At 35.7% G+C, this 17,838-nt stretch overlaps 1 protein-coding gene across 1 annotated transcript in view; it reads left to right on the top strand.

The window, feature by feature from the left end:
* Window positions 1-1,424: 1,424 nt before the first annotated feature.
* Pgant2 (polypeptide N-acetylgalactosaminyltransferase 2) overlaps window positions 1,425-17,838 on the top strand; it is a 375,458-nt gene continuing 359,044 nt past the window's right edge. Inside the window, exon 1 of the mRNA XM_069848414.1 lies at window positions 1,425-1,717. Within this exon, the coding sequence (XP_069704515.1) occupies window positions 1,521-1,717 (197 nt within the window). The 5' untranslated portion in view covers window positions 1,425-1,520. The remainder of the gene's footprint in view (window positions 1,718-17,838) is intronic.

Below are 17,838 nucleotides of genomic sequence, written 5' to 3'. Positions count from 1 at the left end.
AACGTAGAACTCTCTTTCCTTCGCTCACATTCGATAACTCTGTTGTACAGCCATGAACCAATTGCGCTACCAGTAACGTCACGTTGTTCATGTAGCATGAATGTTTCTATACATTATAGGAATAATATCAGGCCACGAATGCGGACACCTTGAATTTTTACTCGTACTTAGACCAGAAATAGTCATTAATACTGCATGGGACCTTCTCATCCAAGGTTAGGATTCTTTTAGTGTCGTATGTTAATGACGCAGACCTTCCAGCTAAAGGAAGACATGCTAAGGATTTTCACAATCCTTATTCAATCGGTTTTGAACCCTGCAACACAGGATTCGGGGGCGATCATGGACAAAAATATATTAAGTTTGTGATTCTCTCATGCAGAAGTATGTTAAATACGACAATTTCATAAACTGCTTTGAAAAGTTTAATATTCCGTATTTATCTATCAACTGCAATAGATTGCTTCTACTGAAATTATCAGAATAAATAGTTCAAATAAAGTCGATCGAGACTTAGACCTACTGTGTAGAACAGGAGGAGTGGTATATTTCTAAACAAAAAGTCTTTGCTCTGGGGTTTCGGTAGTACTGGTAGTAGTCGTCTTCGTCATCGCCTGTCCTTTCCCCTGAAACAAACATGATTTAGAGTCTTGTTGGATACATCCTTATTCCGGGGAGGTCTTCAATTATCTTAATGCTTTGAAGGGTCAAGAAGAAGTGTCTGAACAGAATTAATCAAATGTATTTATATTCATACCATTATTTAAGTAACGAATTGTTTATGTTTGTACGTTGAATTACTCTGCTTGTTATGTATGTTTATTTTTGTATAACTTTTTATTTGTTCCATGTCTCAAAGATACACTGCTTATGTATATACAGGGTGTATCACGAGGTTTTCCCCCGGTTTATGGAGGTGATTCCTGGTGTTATTTGGAACAAAAAATGTAAATACAGTAATGAAAGTTAATCTATAACTAAATATATTGACATACAGTAGATTTGTTTCAATTGTTACATTTCTTTTATAATATTCCACATACCCCTTTAGGAATTGTAGTAACAATGCCATATTATTGTTTTTAAATGCTAACAGTTGTCTGTTTCTTTCTTGCATGACTCGTCGATAAAAATTATTATTTCTCTTTTATGTTTGTAGGACTGTTATTGTTTGAATTTTGTTTATTGTTCATTGATCTTTCGTCAAATTACTTCTGTTGTAAAATTCGTAGAGTAGATCTGGACCTATCTTATGAATAATTGCCAGTTCTTTGTTGCCATATATGTTTAGGTCTTACTTCAAAACGTATAAAGATCTAAATATACGGAGCTATACTATGTCCCTCAAATATTTCCCAAAGCCTTGAACATTAGATATGACTAAGAATAGACCTATGTACGGAAAATATACTGTACTTAAACAAGAAACCATTCTTGATTTTCAGATTCCTGAGGAAAATCGCGCATTGCGTCTGAAGGAATCGGCTACGGTCCTTCTGGAGGACTCTGTTCCTGCCGCCATGTCCCCGCCGCAAGCGTCCGTTGCGGCTACGGACGGAGACCCCCGGGTCAAGTGGAATTACTTCGACGAGAGAGGCTACGTTGAGAAGGGCGGGCTGAAGGCGGGCGAGGATCCTTACCTTAGGAACAAGTTCAACCAGCAAGCCAGCGACAAGCTGCCTAGCAACAGGGACATCCCGGATGAGAGGAGCCCAATGTGAGTAGATCTTGTCTTTAAATGCGATATTAATTACCGTATGTCATGTTTGAGGCAAATCCAGATGCTTTCAGAACGGAAGAGTCTCGTGTGAATAATCCTGTCACAAGGAAACATTTTCATTCTCGACGAGTAAAGCGTGTGAGATATTGACATTAAGCGGATTTTGAGCTGTTCTCAAGAAAGCCGACTGTCTGAACGAAGCGTTGGAGGAGAACCGTGGGATGTTAGGTGTTGCAGACGTTGAGTACTTCCCCACTGTGTTCTAAATATGGTTTATTGCAATCCAATTGATTATCTTTACTAGAAGTGTTGAACTCGTATTGTATAGGCTATAATACGAATGTCAGTTGTAATAAAACTTCCAGTTTTGTAATGCGATGGACTGACTTCTCGTTTAAGATGTTCCAGAGTCTGGAAAAAAATAGTAAATTCTCAAGGTGAAGCTATCTGTGAACGACTTCCCAAACTACATATGAAGGCATATTTTAATAATGATACACCTCCATTTAGGTCTAAATTCATTTTGAGATTATCGACTCTTGAGGAAACTAAGCAACATTATCAGGTCGAAATTACAAATAGGTTTGCCTTATTAGCAAGTTCCGACGAAGTTGAGGAAGAGTTAGATGTTAATAGCATGTGGGAAAATATCCGAGATAATATCAAAATTGCAGCTGAACAGAGCATAGGTTATTATGAAACTAAGAAAAAGAAACCGTGGTATGATGAAGATTGTTGCATGGTAGTAGAAAGAAGGAAACAGGCAAAATTGAAATTCTTACAGGATCCAGTTGAGGCGAATAGAGATAATTATTTCAATAAAAGACGGGAACCAAATCGTACACTTAGGAATAAAAAAAAGAGATTACTTGAAGGAAAAACAAATAGTAAAACTAAAAACATTACAAATTTATGTAAGGGCATAAAGGAATTCAAGAATGGATATCAGGCAAGGGTAAACGTGATCAAGGATGAGAATGGTGACTTGCTTGCAGACGCTCATTCAATCCTGAACAGATGGAAAAACTATTTTGAACAACTACTAAATATACATAGGCCAAATAGAAATGATCAGGACGAAATTCAAATTCGAACTGCTGAGCCATTTATACTCGAACCCACACTTTGTACTTCAGTAATATATATATATATATATATATATATATATATATATATAGACACACACACACATATACTACCGGTCAAAAGTTTTCAGTCACCTATCACAACTATGGATTTGTGGTTAAAACAGGGATTTCGTTTTGAATATTCTTTTTGAATGCTAGAGAGAGAAAAAAAATATTTATTTTGTTGGTCTATTTAGTTTTTCCGATGTGTTTGTACATTGAAATAAAGTATGTAGTTGTTTTCATAGCTGATCGAAAACTTTTGACGTATAGTGTATATATACTTACTTACTTACTTACTTACTTACTTACTTACTGGCTTTTAAGGAGCCCGGAGGTTCATTGCCGCCCTCACATAAGCCCATCATCGGTCCCTATCCTGAGCAAGATAATCCAGTCTCTGCCATCATATCCCACCTCCCTCAAATCCATTTTAATATTATCTTCCCATCTACGTCTCAGCCTCCCCAAAGATCTTTTTCCCTCCGGCCTCCCAACTGACACTCTATATGCATTTCTGGATTCGCTCATACGTGCTACATGCCCTGCCCATCTCAAACGTCTGGATTTAATGTTCCTAATTATGTCATTTGAAGAATACAATGCGTGCAGCTCTGCGTTGTGTAACTTTTTCCATTCTCCTGTAACTTCATCCTTCTTAGCCCCAAATATTTTCTCTAAGAACCTTATTCTCAAACAACCTTAATCTCTGTTCCTCCCTCAAACTGAGAGTCCAAGTTTCACAACCATACAGAACAACCGGTAGTATAACTGTTTTATAAATTCCAATTTTCAGATTTTTTGACAGCAGACTAGATGACAAAAGCTTCTCAATCGAATAATAACAGGAATTTCCCATATTTATTCTGCGTTTAATTTCCTTCCGAGTGTCATTTAGATTTGTTACTGTTGCTCCAAGATATTTGAATTTTTCCACGTCTTCGAAGGATAAATCTCCCATTTTTATAGTTTCATTTTGTATAATATTCTGGTTACGAGACATAATCATATACTTAGTCTTTTCAGGATTTACTTCCAACGCTATCACTTTACTTGCTTCAAGTAAAATTTTCTGCGTTTTCCCTAATCGTTTGTGAATTTTCTCCTGACATATTCACGTCATCCGCATAAACAAGAAGCTGATGTAACCCGTTCAATTCCAAACCCTCTGTGTTATCCTGTACTGTCCTAATGGAATATTCTAGAGTGACGTTAAAAAGTAGAGGTGATAGTGCATCCCCTTGCTTTAGCCCACAGTGAATTGGAATAGCATCAGATAGAAACTGGTCTATACGGACTCTGCTGTAAGTTTCACTAAGACACACACACACACACACACACACACACACACACACACACACATATATATATAATACTTAACTTCTACAATAATTTGCCTAGCCTTTACTAATCAGGTAATCCTCTCGAACTTCGATTTTTATTGTAATTGTAATTGTAAATGTAATATTAATTATAATTTTAATTGTATTCTTCGTATTCTAGTTGTAATTCCCTTGTAGTAGGGAAGAGGAGGCCTGATGGTCTTATCTCTACCAGGTTATATAAGTACTACTACTACTTCAGTTCGTAACTCGCTGACTGTCCCATGTATATACCACAAGAAACAAAATATGTTGTTCTCTTAACGAGTAGTCCTATTGGAGTCAGGTCTGCAAGAGGAAGAAACGAGGGAGATAGGGACTGCAGTTTCTGGGGCCTGTTTCACAATTTTTACAATCTTTGTAAATTGTAAACTTTGCTTGTAAATTGTAAATTTCTGTTTCACAATATTTGTTTGTAATGTTGAACTTTACAAAGGAAATGAAATCTTTACAAATTAATTTTGCTCACTTTACAAGTATTCTGTTTCACAATGAAGAGTAATTTTACAAGCGTGTAAATTTTACTTGTAAAATTAGCACATTTTCTACAATACCTCTGAGATGTGTAAAGTTTGATATTGCAACAAATTATGAATAAATACAATAAAGAAATACTTATTAAATTAATTTTTGAGTAACTGGATAATATTAAGAATTAAACTAAAGCAGTTTTGATGTTATTAAGGAGTTCTAATGACTCAGACGAAGATATTGAATTTAGGCCTAATCAAACTAAGACGTATACGTAAAATTCTCCGGGCAAGAATTAATAACACGTTCGTATCATTGTATAAATTTAATGAAAGGTTTCGAATGAGTCCCGCGCTATACTTCAGAATACCGCGTAAGTATTTATATACGAAGACTGTATTTAATAAATACTCGCACTTAATAAAGAAGTTCCCTGCACCAAAAATAAATCATTCAATAATGCAATAGCGACACTACTTACGCGGTATTCTCAAGTCGTTTCGAGTCCCGTTTCGCTGGACTCTCTCCTACAAGATATGGGACATCATATATGCAACATCCAAAAGAGAAAAGTGATGCCGTAGCCCCTAACCTCAATGCGAGAACTGTATTGTTTTGCATTGGATGCATACTAGCTGTCAATTCCGTGGATTAGCAGATAAGCACGGAATTTCTAAGATGTCAGTGTGCAAAAGTGCCCACAGGGTAGTTGATGTTGTTAAAAGAGTTAAATTCGGGGCAGGTTTTTGATCACCAAAATGTTATTTCCTATAGCTCAGAAATTTTATGCTGCTGATGGGATCACTAATGTTTGCGAGGTTATGGTTGCAACATTAATAAATACTGACGGATCAACACAAAAAATTAACCTGATTTTGTGGTTAGACATCGTAATTATTTTATCAATTGCATATTTGTACGTGGACCAAATCTGTTATTTACTTATTTGATTGAATTTTGTGCTAACTTTGGTCATTCAAGTAATAGACGTATTGGTATACTCGACCAATCACATCACATGAAACTCCATTGTCGCCAATATATAAAAATCTAAATACTTTTAATTTTTTAAACAATACTTTATATTTTCTGTTGATGAAATATGAATCAGCAAGCTTAGAATAATCTATTTCAGTACAAAATATAAACATATGTATCGATAGTAGTAAAAATACAGCGACTTTAGCTCTGCTCCTTAGCGATTTTTGTAAACTGTCGTTGGCGATCGTGTGTAACCAATAATGCGTATTTGCAAATTTCTTTAGCTGATTTTGTAAAGTTCGTCAGACTTTACAAACTAATAAAATAGCATTGTGAAACACAATTTACAAGCATTTGTAATCTTTTACTTGTTATTTGTAAATCGTTAATTTGTAATTTGTAAGGATTGTGAAACGGCCCCTGGTCGCCAAAAGATTTGTCCTGAGGCCAGTTTAACAATTTCTTCTGGCTTTACATTGCTCTGATTATCGTCATCCTCTTTTAATCCATGCAAGTGTATTTGTGTAACGAGTTGCACAATTGCTGAAGGAATTTGGCTTTTATTCAGAGCAGCATTATTGCTTAACTTTCGCTCAGCTGATCAACTATAAACATGAAAAGGAGTTCTGAAGAATGCAACGTAAATATAATATTGAGTCTGTTCAAAGTGAAGGAAATATCACGACAGAACAGACTGCCCATTATGTATCTCAGTCTGTTATCTAAATACCGCTTATCCGAAACTTGTTTAACAAGTGAGTAAACATGCAGTAGGACCTAATTCCTTTTATCACAAGTTAGACATTGCTGTAAAACCTTGCACGAAACATGACCTATTTGCAGCAGTGATAATGTGCACGTGCTGTTGAACTGAGAGTCGGCCCGAATATCTTAGGACTGATTTTGATGCATTGTTCACAGTCCCCTGCTGCATTGATTATTACCGCAGCACAGTATTACAATCGCTCGTCCAGGAAATGAGGTTAGATTCTTTACGAAATGTTTGCCTAATGCAAGCATTTCAGAAATCAGACTCTAAGGGTCGATTTCTAAAACGAGGTCTAGACCACGACCATGGCTTTAAACCACGTTTGGATTTATAAAACGAGGTCTTTTTCATTTTTCTGAACCATGGCTCGAAACCATGGTCTGAAGCAGAGACCACGGCTGGGGCAGGTTTAAAACCAAGGCTTCATGTATGCAAGATGGAGGCAGTAGATCAGCTGGATGACTATGAAAGGAAAATTTGTGATTACAAATATTAAATCTCGGATTAGAGTGATGAAAGACAGGAATAATCCTTTGTAACTATATAACGACGATAATTTCATGCGAATATTTTCGATTTTCGAAGGAATCAACGCAAAATTTAGCAAGAATGCTAAATAATAATCTGGAACGAAATGCAAGAGGCGCCAGGTTGACAAGTTTTTACACCTTCTTGTTGCTTTGAAGGAAGTAAGATATAGGCCTACTATTTTATACTAATTACACCTTTATGACTGTAAGACGATGCAACTTAATTCTTAGTCTTTACAGTAGTTCTGGACATTTTATTTAATACTCGAATATGATGTGGGCCTTCACGAATATGTATGAAGCAAGCGTGACTTTGTCTTCTTATTATAGTATTATGCTACTGGGGTTTTCCACGTAGTACCCTATTATATGTGAAAATAGAACCATATAATATTTTAGTTTCAATTGCAACTTTAATCCAGTTAATATTTAGGTTATTGATTCGTTAGACCCGGCTTTTCAGGTACCGTAGTTAATGTTGGCAGTAGCTATGAACAAATGATAAACTACAACATAAACGTTCGAATTGTGCTAATTATTTAGGAAATATAATTCTGGTATCTAAAAATCAGTTCCCTATAATTAATGCTAGTATTTTAAACGTACATATATTCTCTAAATTAGAAATTATAACAATACCTTAGCTGAGAACAAAAGAATGTGACTTACTGGAATTCAATAAAAATATTAATCCCGATGTTCATTTCCTTCTAATATCGACTGTTTACAAGAATAAAAATCGATTCTTAGCTGCGTTGCAATATATAAAACACACGAACCTCGGTTTCTTCTCAAGCCGCGTCTCTACTTCGTTTTAGAAATCGCATAAGGATTCAGATTTCGATCGCGGTTTAAAAGCCGAGGTTTGGAACCACGATTTCGTTCGTGTTTTAGAAATCGACCCTAAATGTCCAGTTGTGTGCGCGGATCGCCGGTCTGTGCAGGTTGCATCATTCAAGCGTTGCTCTTACCCGTTCTTAGCTGGAGGGGTGTACAATAATCTATTCTGCGCTTCTAGGTTTGGATTAAATAGACATTTGGACATTATAAACACACTTAGCAGAAGAAAAAAAAACACGGTTATTATCAGTGTCTGTATTTGACAATTGTAATACAAGAAACTTTAGGCTTACTCAGTTATACTTCACAAAGTAGTGGTTTGTAAAGCATAATTTATTAATATGATTTTTATAGACTATTTGAAGAAAAAAAAATTGCAGTAATTTCGAAACAACAAGAAACGAACAAGTATTTCATTTTACGTAGTAGGTACTAATTATTTTAAAGTAATAGACCCTACTCTTTCATTGTTCGTCAAGCATTATTATTTACTGTGACCATTGGTACACAAATGTTGAAGAAAATATTATACTCCCAATTAATTACATGCAGTAGGACATTGTGAAGTTCTTACACTGAAATCATTTCTTTGCTGTATGTCAATATAAATTAAGCTTAGATTTTAAATTCACATATAGTTTCTTTGAAAACGTTGAGAGCAAGTATCGACAAGTTGGGAGCGTTACTTAAAGAAATTAAAAGTGTAGTTCTCAAGCTGTGAAGCGACGACATTCTCTTTATGTCAGATTTAAAGATTTATTAATATAAGTATATTGAATTAATATTGTGACGTGAGATGGAAAATTTGCCATTATATATTTTTCCAGAAAAATTTTCCGCCTTCCAAATAGTTGTTTTCTTCTCTCCTTACAACCTCAAGAGCCTCACATGTATTCCTCACTATATTCTCATCACTTACCAGTTTATGAAATGAAAGTCGTAAGTCGTCTAATCTTTGATGGCTGTGTTAGTACAGACTCCAAAACAACGCCATTGTCAAGTACGTTTTGCCGTGAGAGTACTGATTAAGAAATAAGCGCTGGCAATGTCATATTCTGAGAACTTTACTAATCTGATCTAAATTGTCACCTCACAACACCATTACCTCGACATAGGCTGATGAAAGCCTTTCATTTTAAAATAATTATTATTGTTGGCTGAGGAAAACTTTATAACAATTATGTTATATGATTCGTAATTTCTCTTCTCCGTTATCTGTGAACTCCTCACTTTATTTATCATAACTCATTCACAGACACAGCCAAATCGGCACTCGTACTGAAACTGTGTTACTGAAACAAAAGCTGCTGCAGGTATTGTATAGCCCTGTCGCGTTCCCCTCCAAGGCGATTCACTCCCTCCAGGTAGGGGAATAGAGAGTGCACATCGCACAGACACAGTTGCACAATGTGCGCGACTGCACAATGTGCAGGGTTTTGGCATGCTTGGCCTAATGTGTTCATACTCATCTCGACCTGACACCAAACTGACATGAGGCGGATCCTGAATCAACACATTGTGGAGCGTCATACTGACAATGGAAAAATATTACTATTACACGAAGGATGTGAACTCATGACCGTAGCTGGCGTGCATACTATTTCGCAAAGGGGGTTTCTAGTTTTTTTTATTGTGTCACACAAAAGGCTTACATTTGTGGATATGAATGCCAAATAATTTTGTTATTGATTTTGTATTTTGTACATCCCGCCTAGTTCTCGCGTTAAGGAATGCGCGCTGGTTCGAGTCCTCATGGGAGAAGAAATTTTCTCATGAAATTTCGACCAGTGTATGGGACCGGTGCCCACCCATCATCGTGACGCACTTGGGTAGCAAACCACCTATAATGGCCGATGGATCATCGTGCTAACCACACGATATCTCCATTCTGGTTGGATCATCGTTCATCTCTGCTTCGGCATGTGGACGTGAGGCCAGCAGCCGGCTGGTCGGTCTTGGCCCTGCAAAGGGCTGTAGCGCCATGGATTTTTACTATTCCTGTTGTTCACCGACTTACACACACACACACACACAGTACCGGAGCGTGCGGGGAGAGTAGCACCGTTGGCTCGGAATTTCTCTCCATACGAAGCGAAGCTATATAGCAGCATGCCAGAAATCAGACACTGAATGTGCAGTGTATGTGCGCGGAACGCCGGTCTGTGCAGATTGCGTCATTCAAGCGTTGCTCTTACCAGTTCTTAGCGGGAGGGATGTACAAGAAGCTACTCAGCGCTTCTAGTGTTCAATTAAATTGACATTTGGACAATATAAACACACTTAGCAGAAGGACAAAAACACAATTATTGTCAGTGCCTATATTTGACAATTGTAACACAAGAAACAATAGACTTACTCAGTTACAATTCACAAAGCAGTCGTTTGTAAAGAATCATTTATTTACATGATTTGTATACAGTATTTTAAGAAAATATAAATATTGTAGGAATTTCGAAACAACAAAAAACGAACACAGTATTTCATTTTACGTAGTAGGTACTGATTATTTCAAAGTAATACTCTTTCATTGTTCGTCAAGCATTATTGGGATCATTGGTGAACAAATGTTAAAGAAAATATTTTACTCCCAATTACATGCAATAGGACATTGTGAGGCTTTTACACTGGAATCATTTCCTTGCTGTATGTTAATATAAATTCACATTATTATTAATAAATTGGATAAATTAAGCTTGAATTTAAATTTACATAAAGTTTATTTGGAAAACGTTGAGAGCAAGTATAAGCAAGTTGGGAGCGTTACTGAAATGAGTTAAAAGAGTACATCACAAGCTGTGAAGCGAGGGCATTTCCTTTATATCAGATGTAAAGATTTATTAACGTAAGTAATTAACATAATATTGTAACGTGAGATGGAAAATTCGCCATTATATATTTTTCCAGAAAATTTTTTCGCCTTACAAATAGTTGCTTTCTTCCTTCCCTTACAACCTCAAGACCCTCACATGTATTCTTCACTCAATATTCTCATCCCTTATCAGCTTATCAAATAAAAGTTGTAAGTCGTCTAACCATTGATGGCTATGTTAGTACAGACTCCAAAACAACGCTATTGTCACGTTTGTCTTGCCGTGAAAGTACTGATTAAGAAATAATAGCTGCCGAATATCATATTTTGAGAACTTTACCAATCGTATTTAAATTCTCACTTCACTATTAGGTCCACATGATACGATGAAAGCCTTTCATTTTAAAATAATTACTGTTGGCTGAGGAAAACATCATAACAGTTACGTTATATGATTCGTGATTTCTCTTCTTCGTTATATCTGTGGACTCCTCACTTTTTTTTCACTAGCTGAAAGCACCCGGCGATGCCCGAGTTGTTCTTTTTTGCTTCTTTTTTTTAATTAAACTGGTTGTTAGACTTTTCGATCGTACCAAAGAATCAATATATACATACATATCATTTAATTTAAATTGGAAGATTTTTTACCCCTTGACTTCTGCTTGCCTATTTTTTTAATATGACTTGAGAAACTATTGGCGAAGTGCATCAACATTGATTAAAAACGCAGTAACCATAGATTACGAAACGACGGTTAAACAGTAGCCTTGGTTAAAATGAAATTTATGTGCACCATTCATAATCGCCGATTACTAAAACATGGCTAGCTGACACCTCATTTAACCAGAGTAAAGTCTATGATGGTACATTGTTTCTACAAAATGACTAAAGGAAAGCATCCATACCGCTGCAAATATAATAGTCAACGTCTAAAAACGACTGCGCTCACTATGTTCTACATCGAAATGAACGTATCCTACATTTTCGCGTTGCATTTGTTTGCCTTTGGGCGCTGTTATATTTGTGAGTTCCATTTCTTTGTTTTTCAGTACTGTTAGGTTAAAATCGTACAAAATGGAAAATTGAATCCAAAAATGATTATATCCCAATGTTAGGTTGAAGTATCGATAGACTTAATTATTAGATTTAAATGTATTATATAAAAAAGATGGAATATCCATAAAGGAAAAGGATGCAGAAGATTGGTAGGAATGTGTGTACGATCTTGGACCCCATTTACACCAGGGAATTGTGCATTATCCTAAGATCCATCCATAACCTCTCTTTGTTCAGCCAGTGACATAGAGAAAGAGATACCGGTATTCGAGTATTCCCTCTTAAAATCCAGAAAATAACAGTTACATAGAATCGTAATATAAGCAGCCGATCCGTAGAAATATGATTGTTCTTGTGTTATTTCAAGTAATACATTGGTAGATTTTGATAAACGAAATCCCTCCTGAAATTTTCTGTCACCTAATTCCTCGTAAGAATTCTCTCTTTCCACTAAAGAACCTTCACGCTAACGCTCTATCCAAGTAATTCAAGTACTGCACAATAATAATCGTCTTCGAAATAATCACCTGTGGTTATGGCAGCCATTTTGCTTTACTTGCTCTACTAATCGCTGGTTATCTCCTTTAACCGCTCATATTTGGCCGGTTAGAGATTACTGTGGTTAACCTCATATTTAAGTCGTAACCGAGGTCGATCCACCGTAAAAATGCTTAATCAAGGATTAGGTGACAATTTTAACCGATGGTTTCACTAACCGACGTTGATTCACGTAGGCATATATCTCACAAATTCAGAACATATTAGGCCTACATTAATTCTTATTTCATACACAGAATACAGATACAATATCAACTCACAATAAGTCATATTCTGAGAGACGTATACCAGTTTTTTTTTATATAATTTAAGAGATTATTTCCACAACGCATAACATACTACATTGGCAACGTGATTATACAGTTAGAATTTCGCAGTAACACATTTTCGAACATGAACAACAATATTTTGAGAGACGTATGATATTATTTTTATTTTTACTATCTGACCTGGCAGTGTTATTTTCAGTCGGCATACGTACATTCACATACTACATTAGCAATATGACTAAAGTATCATTGGATTTCTTTTTGATGTGTGTAAAATCTTTTTTTTCCTACTCCTTTGTATAAAATATAGTTGAGAATGTGAAAAACGCGGAGTTTTTAAGTTAATGTCTGCAACTTTGAGCGACTGTCCTTGCGCTTAATTTTAATATGGCCATTACAAATGCTAGTCGCACTAAAATTGCTGTTACTTAAAAACGAAACGCATGTTAGTGGGTATCATAACAATGCGTGGATAAAAACATCTTCTTTCGTTTTGCCAGTCAATATTGTCACTTCTATTACTACGTTCTGAATGAGTCTTTATTACTCGTACAAATAATTTATCAGCATATCAATAACAACCTCATAAAATTACTTACAAAAAACACTCCCAAAAATAATATACACTTATGAAAAAAAAATTCTTGTTTCATTGCATAATTTTGGTGGATCAGTATTTCACAATAGTACTATTGGTGATTCAATATTAAGTATTAAATTATATGGTAGCAATCCTTGTTGTTTCAAAGAATTCAAGAATTCAGTTGGATAAAACACAGTCTGCTCACTATATACAACTGCGTTGAGAAATTCATAACATGTTCCTGGGCTGAGTAAAGATATTTATTGCATGCATTATCTAGTTTTAGCCTTCATGATGTGTATCAACAATGTTATTTAATTTCGTGTTATAATTTCCATGGCCTCGTGAAAGTCGATGTTGAATATAACAGACAATAATCAAGAACAATTGACTGCAGAAAATTACATTGTAATATTATACATGAATGTTTGATCGTATACGATTTTATCTTTTTATTAATTTAACGTCCATTTGCAGAATTTTAATGTAGCCTACGTTCTTCTCCTGGTTATGAAGGTTAAATATGCAAACTTTGGCACATATCGGTCAAAGCGTATAGATTTGTATAGAGTACGTCTATATATATAATTTGAACTGGTAATGGAAATTACGGGAAAACGGCTGAACGGATTTTAATGAGTGACCCCTCATTTTCATGCCTGGCATCCAAAGTTTTTCGGAAAAGTAGTAGTTTTCAGTGAAATGTCAATTTTTCTACATAATTTTCCTATTTTTCCAAAATCCATCTGTTGTCAGTTTTGAGAACTAATTTTATTCAATCACGGCCGACTTGATTGAATTTCAGAACAAAACACACACTACAATAAACACTAGGCTATTACACGAAGGCCGACAGAATTGCCGACATATTTAGGGCTCAGTTCAATTTATTATTAAAAACTGATTCTGCAGTGTATAATTTTCTGAGTTCAGCTGTGTATTGGATATTCAAATCTACGAAACTTGAGGTGGTTTGATGACATTATTACCATTAGAAATTAAATATTATTATAGTTAATATCATGCTGCATCTATTTTTTCATTAATTGTACATAATATTGATGCTATATTATTGATGACATGAAGTGAAACGTTTTGTGGGTATATAAGTAAATGTAGAGAATATCTTAATTTAGATCTTCATTTCTATAATTTACTGAGTGGCTGCTATATATAACTACAAAACTTAAGGAAGATAATAATATTGTTATTAAAAATCAAATATTTTTAAACTTATTAACCCAGTGGTGTTGGATATTTTTCATATACTTAATAGCGGTGTAGTGTAGATATTGATATGTGTCATTGTCTTCAGTATTGGCTCGAGAGAGCGCAAAAATACAGTTCCTAAGGAAAGATCAAAAGGTATTACTTACTGATAAAATAAGAGGCCTAAAAATTTTGTAGTCTCCAGATCATTTCAGCAAGATCTCTTAGTAGGATAAAATGATTTTACGCTCTACATTTCAAGTTCTACATGCAGCAGCTATACGAAAATGCTATTGTTCGAAAGCTTAGCAAACCTGACATTTTTTAAATTTTGCCTACAATCCACAATGACCTGAAATAGCTACTGCTATCGTCCTGACATTGATACTTGCGTTTTTGCGTTGAAACTCAAAAACTGAAGTTAGATAGGTTCAAGAAAAAGTATTTGGCCTAAAAAAATCCATTCAGAGGGAGTATGCTTCACTATTATGGAAGCAAATAACTATCAAAATGTCTGGTATTCTTCATTGAAAATAACCTGAACAATTTTTATTTGAACTTTTCATGGACTTAGTTTGTAGCAATTGCTGCACAAGCCACTAGTACATATATACATACATACATAGCCACATTGACTTTTATATACATCACAATCACAGCTCAGTGAGCACCCTTACTGATCTGTGTTACTGAAACCAAAGCTGTTGTGCTATTGCAGGTAATGTACAGCCCTGTCGCGTTCCCCTCCAAGCCGATTCACTCCCTCCAAGTAGGGGAATAGGAACTGCACATCGCACAGACACAAGTGCACAACGTGCACGGTTTTGGCATGCCTGCTATATAGTATATGATTGATGTACACCTAACTTATATTCAAAGTAACCAAACGTAGGATTCTGGTTATGAGGTTCCAACCTGCCTTCGGACAGTTGACTAAACAATAAATACATCTCATTTACCATTGTCCAGTGTGTGTCACTATGGCGTTCTATTGCTTTGTTCATGTTTCTGTGTCATTCCGCAAGACCCGCTGGAAAATTCTTAGCTGATAGTGTATTGAAAACGATGGAAAATAGAGGAAAGAAGCACAAGAATCATTATTTGTTTTAACACCTATTAAAATTAAAGTCACACATGGCTTTACACTTTACAGGAGGTTGCAAGGATCTACTTGGGCATATCGATATATTTACGTTTATTTAAAAATAAGAAGAAAATAGAACTGACTTTTTCCCCGGGTATTACTAGTTCGCATCTTGGACACATAAAAGTACTGACATGAAAAATACGTCAAAGACAGCTCTAACTTATAACAGTTTCACTAAAAGCTTCCACTTTTTCACTGTCTGTCACAAAGCTTATTTGTCCTAACGTGATCAGTGCCATATGGCAGCTCGGGTTTAACTTCACAGCTGAGTATCGTCTCGCACTTGTTTTAAATTTAAGTCGTGAAGGTACAATTTGCCTATGGTAGCATTACTTCTGTAATTTAATTTTCAGTTTATCATTGAAGAGCCTATTGCATTGCTGCACAAAATAATATTCCAGATTTTCGCGAAAGTAACACGTGTTCAATATCATCCGAATCGAAAAAGTAGTTTTGGGCACGCTGTGTACCCGTCTGGTACACTGTTGGTGCGATTTTGTTCATATCATCCTAGATCATATATACTCACACAGGTCGAACTTATAGGCTTTGAGGTTAACAACTTTTATCAGGTTTACTACGCTGCCATCTAGTTGTTACATAAGGAGTCATAATTTTCATTTGAATTGCATTAGCGACTGTACTGCCATCTCGTGTTCGTTTACTGCGGACGGGTGGCGATCCTGGCGGTTGTTTTCTTCAAAGTGCTGCCGATTATAACATAGCGATGAGTTATCTGTTACGTAATATGATCTAGGATATCATGCATGAAATGTATGAAATGTGTTTGAAGTGTCTGCGGCGCAAATTCAAGAACCCCCAGAGGATTTTCTGCGTCACTTTTTGTATTGCATGGAAAAGTGACAATCCGATGGAATCAATTAGAACCAGCAGAAAAAGTTTAGACAGGAGGAATAATTAAATGTGTGTGTGTCTAATGCCTACCCACTTCACTTTATATGATTCGGGTTCCGCATGCTGCTGATAGATGGCAGCACTGTGACCCATTTTCAAATTGCACACCACTTCGGCGGGCCACATTATGCATGATGTTTATTTGTGAAGAGTTACATCTTGTACTAAGGTGAGTGTATGTAAGTGTTCGTGTAAGTGTAGTGTAGAGAATGAGTGAGGTGATGGTGAAGGTGAGGAAGGGAGAAGGGAAAACCCGGTGCCGGCAAGTCAAATTATACAAATTATTTGTACTTATTGTTGTAAAACGCTTTTAAGTCCACTGGTGAGCAGGTCTGGGAGGCTAGGAGATTTCCATTGTCAAGAGAAAGTTTCGCTCGGTCGTGAAAGCATTAGACGTGGTTAGGTGAACCATGCGAAAATTTTTTAATATAAATGACGATATTTATTCGGGGTAGTAAACAAGTACAGTAGAGATTTGTTAATTCGACGTTGGATATCTAATTCGAAAAGATATTTATTCTCCCCGAAATTCCTATTTAATTCAAGTAAAAAATTGACATTTAGGTCTAAGTGACATGAGCTGCCAATTATGTTCCCAGATCTCTGGGAGATGAAGATATGATTGGAATGAAATGTACAGTGTACCCCAGACCTATCAATTTCTGATAAAGTTATTATTACTGTACATACAGAATTATCCCTGCCTTTCTTTGCGGATATTTTTCGAAACAAAAAATTTCGCATCATTCGCGGAGTGAACCCAATCTTTCTTTAGTGAAGAGTTCTCATTGTGAATTAAATTAGCGTTCCATGCCGTGAACACATTTGTTAGGCCCGTAACACACTTGAAGAGTTTTCGCTAGCGAGAAATGTGTTGCGAGAAAGAGGCGAAGAGCCTTCCTCCACACACTAGGCGAGTTCTCGCTATCACAGATCACACCTCGCTATGATCATCTATGCACTGCCTTCATGCAGAAAGCATTTTTCTGATTATAGTAACCACTCGTTGGGGGAAATATTATAGGTTATGTATTTACGTATATTGTCGTACTTAAATATATAACCTGTAAGTATATTGTCGTACTTTACAAATTACGTACGAACGCATTGTTGAATCTGTGTATTCAGATGATGGGGAAATGGAATTACATGAACATATTTTGTTAATGAAAAGAAAAAGTAGGCCTAAAATTAAAGCCAGAAATATCTGAAAATCACGTGAAAATAGGGGCGAATTTTGGACACTGGTTTCGATTTGAATGATGATACGTTTAGGCGTTATTTCAGGTTGAATGGGCCACAGTTTTTTGCCATTCATGATATGATAGAGGATTCTTTGCTATGTTCTGATTAAAATTATGTAAACTGTTAAGACATATAGATACATTATTTCAAATGTTTAATTAATACTATTAAATCTCATCAAAATAAAATATAGCCCTATTTATTTTCAGATAATCTGATATTTATCT

The sequence above is a fragment of the Periplaneta americana genome, chromosome 15 (assembly GCF_040183065.1).
Source record: "Periplaneta americana isolate PAMFEO1 chromosome 15, P.americana_PAMFEO1_priV1, whole genome shotgun sequence".
NCBI classification, from domain to species: domain Eukaryota; kingdom Metazoa; phylum Arthropoda; class Insecta; order Blattodea; family Blattidae; genus Periplaneta; species Periplaneta americana.
Note: the sequence above shows the minus strand (reverse complement) of the source record. Positions and strands in the feature narration are given on the sequence as shown.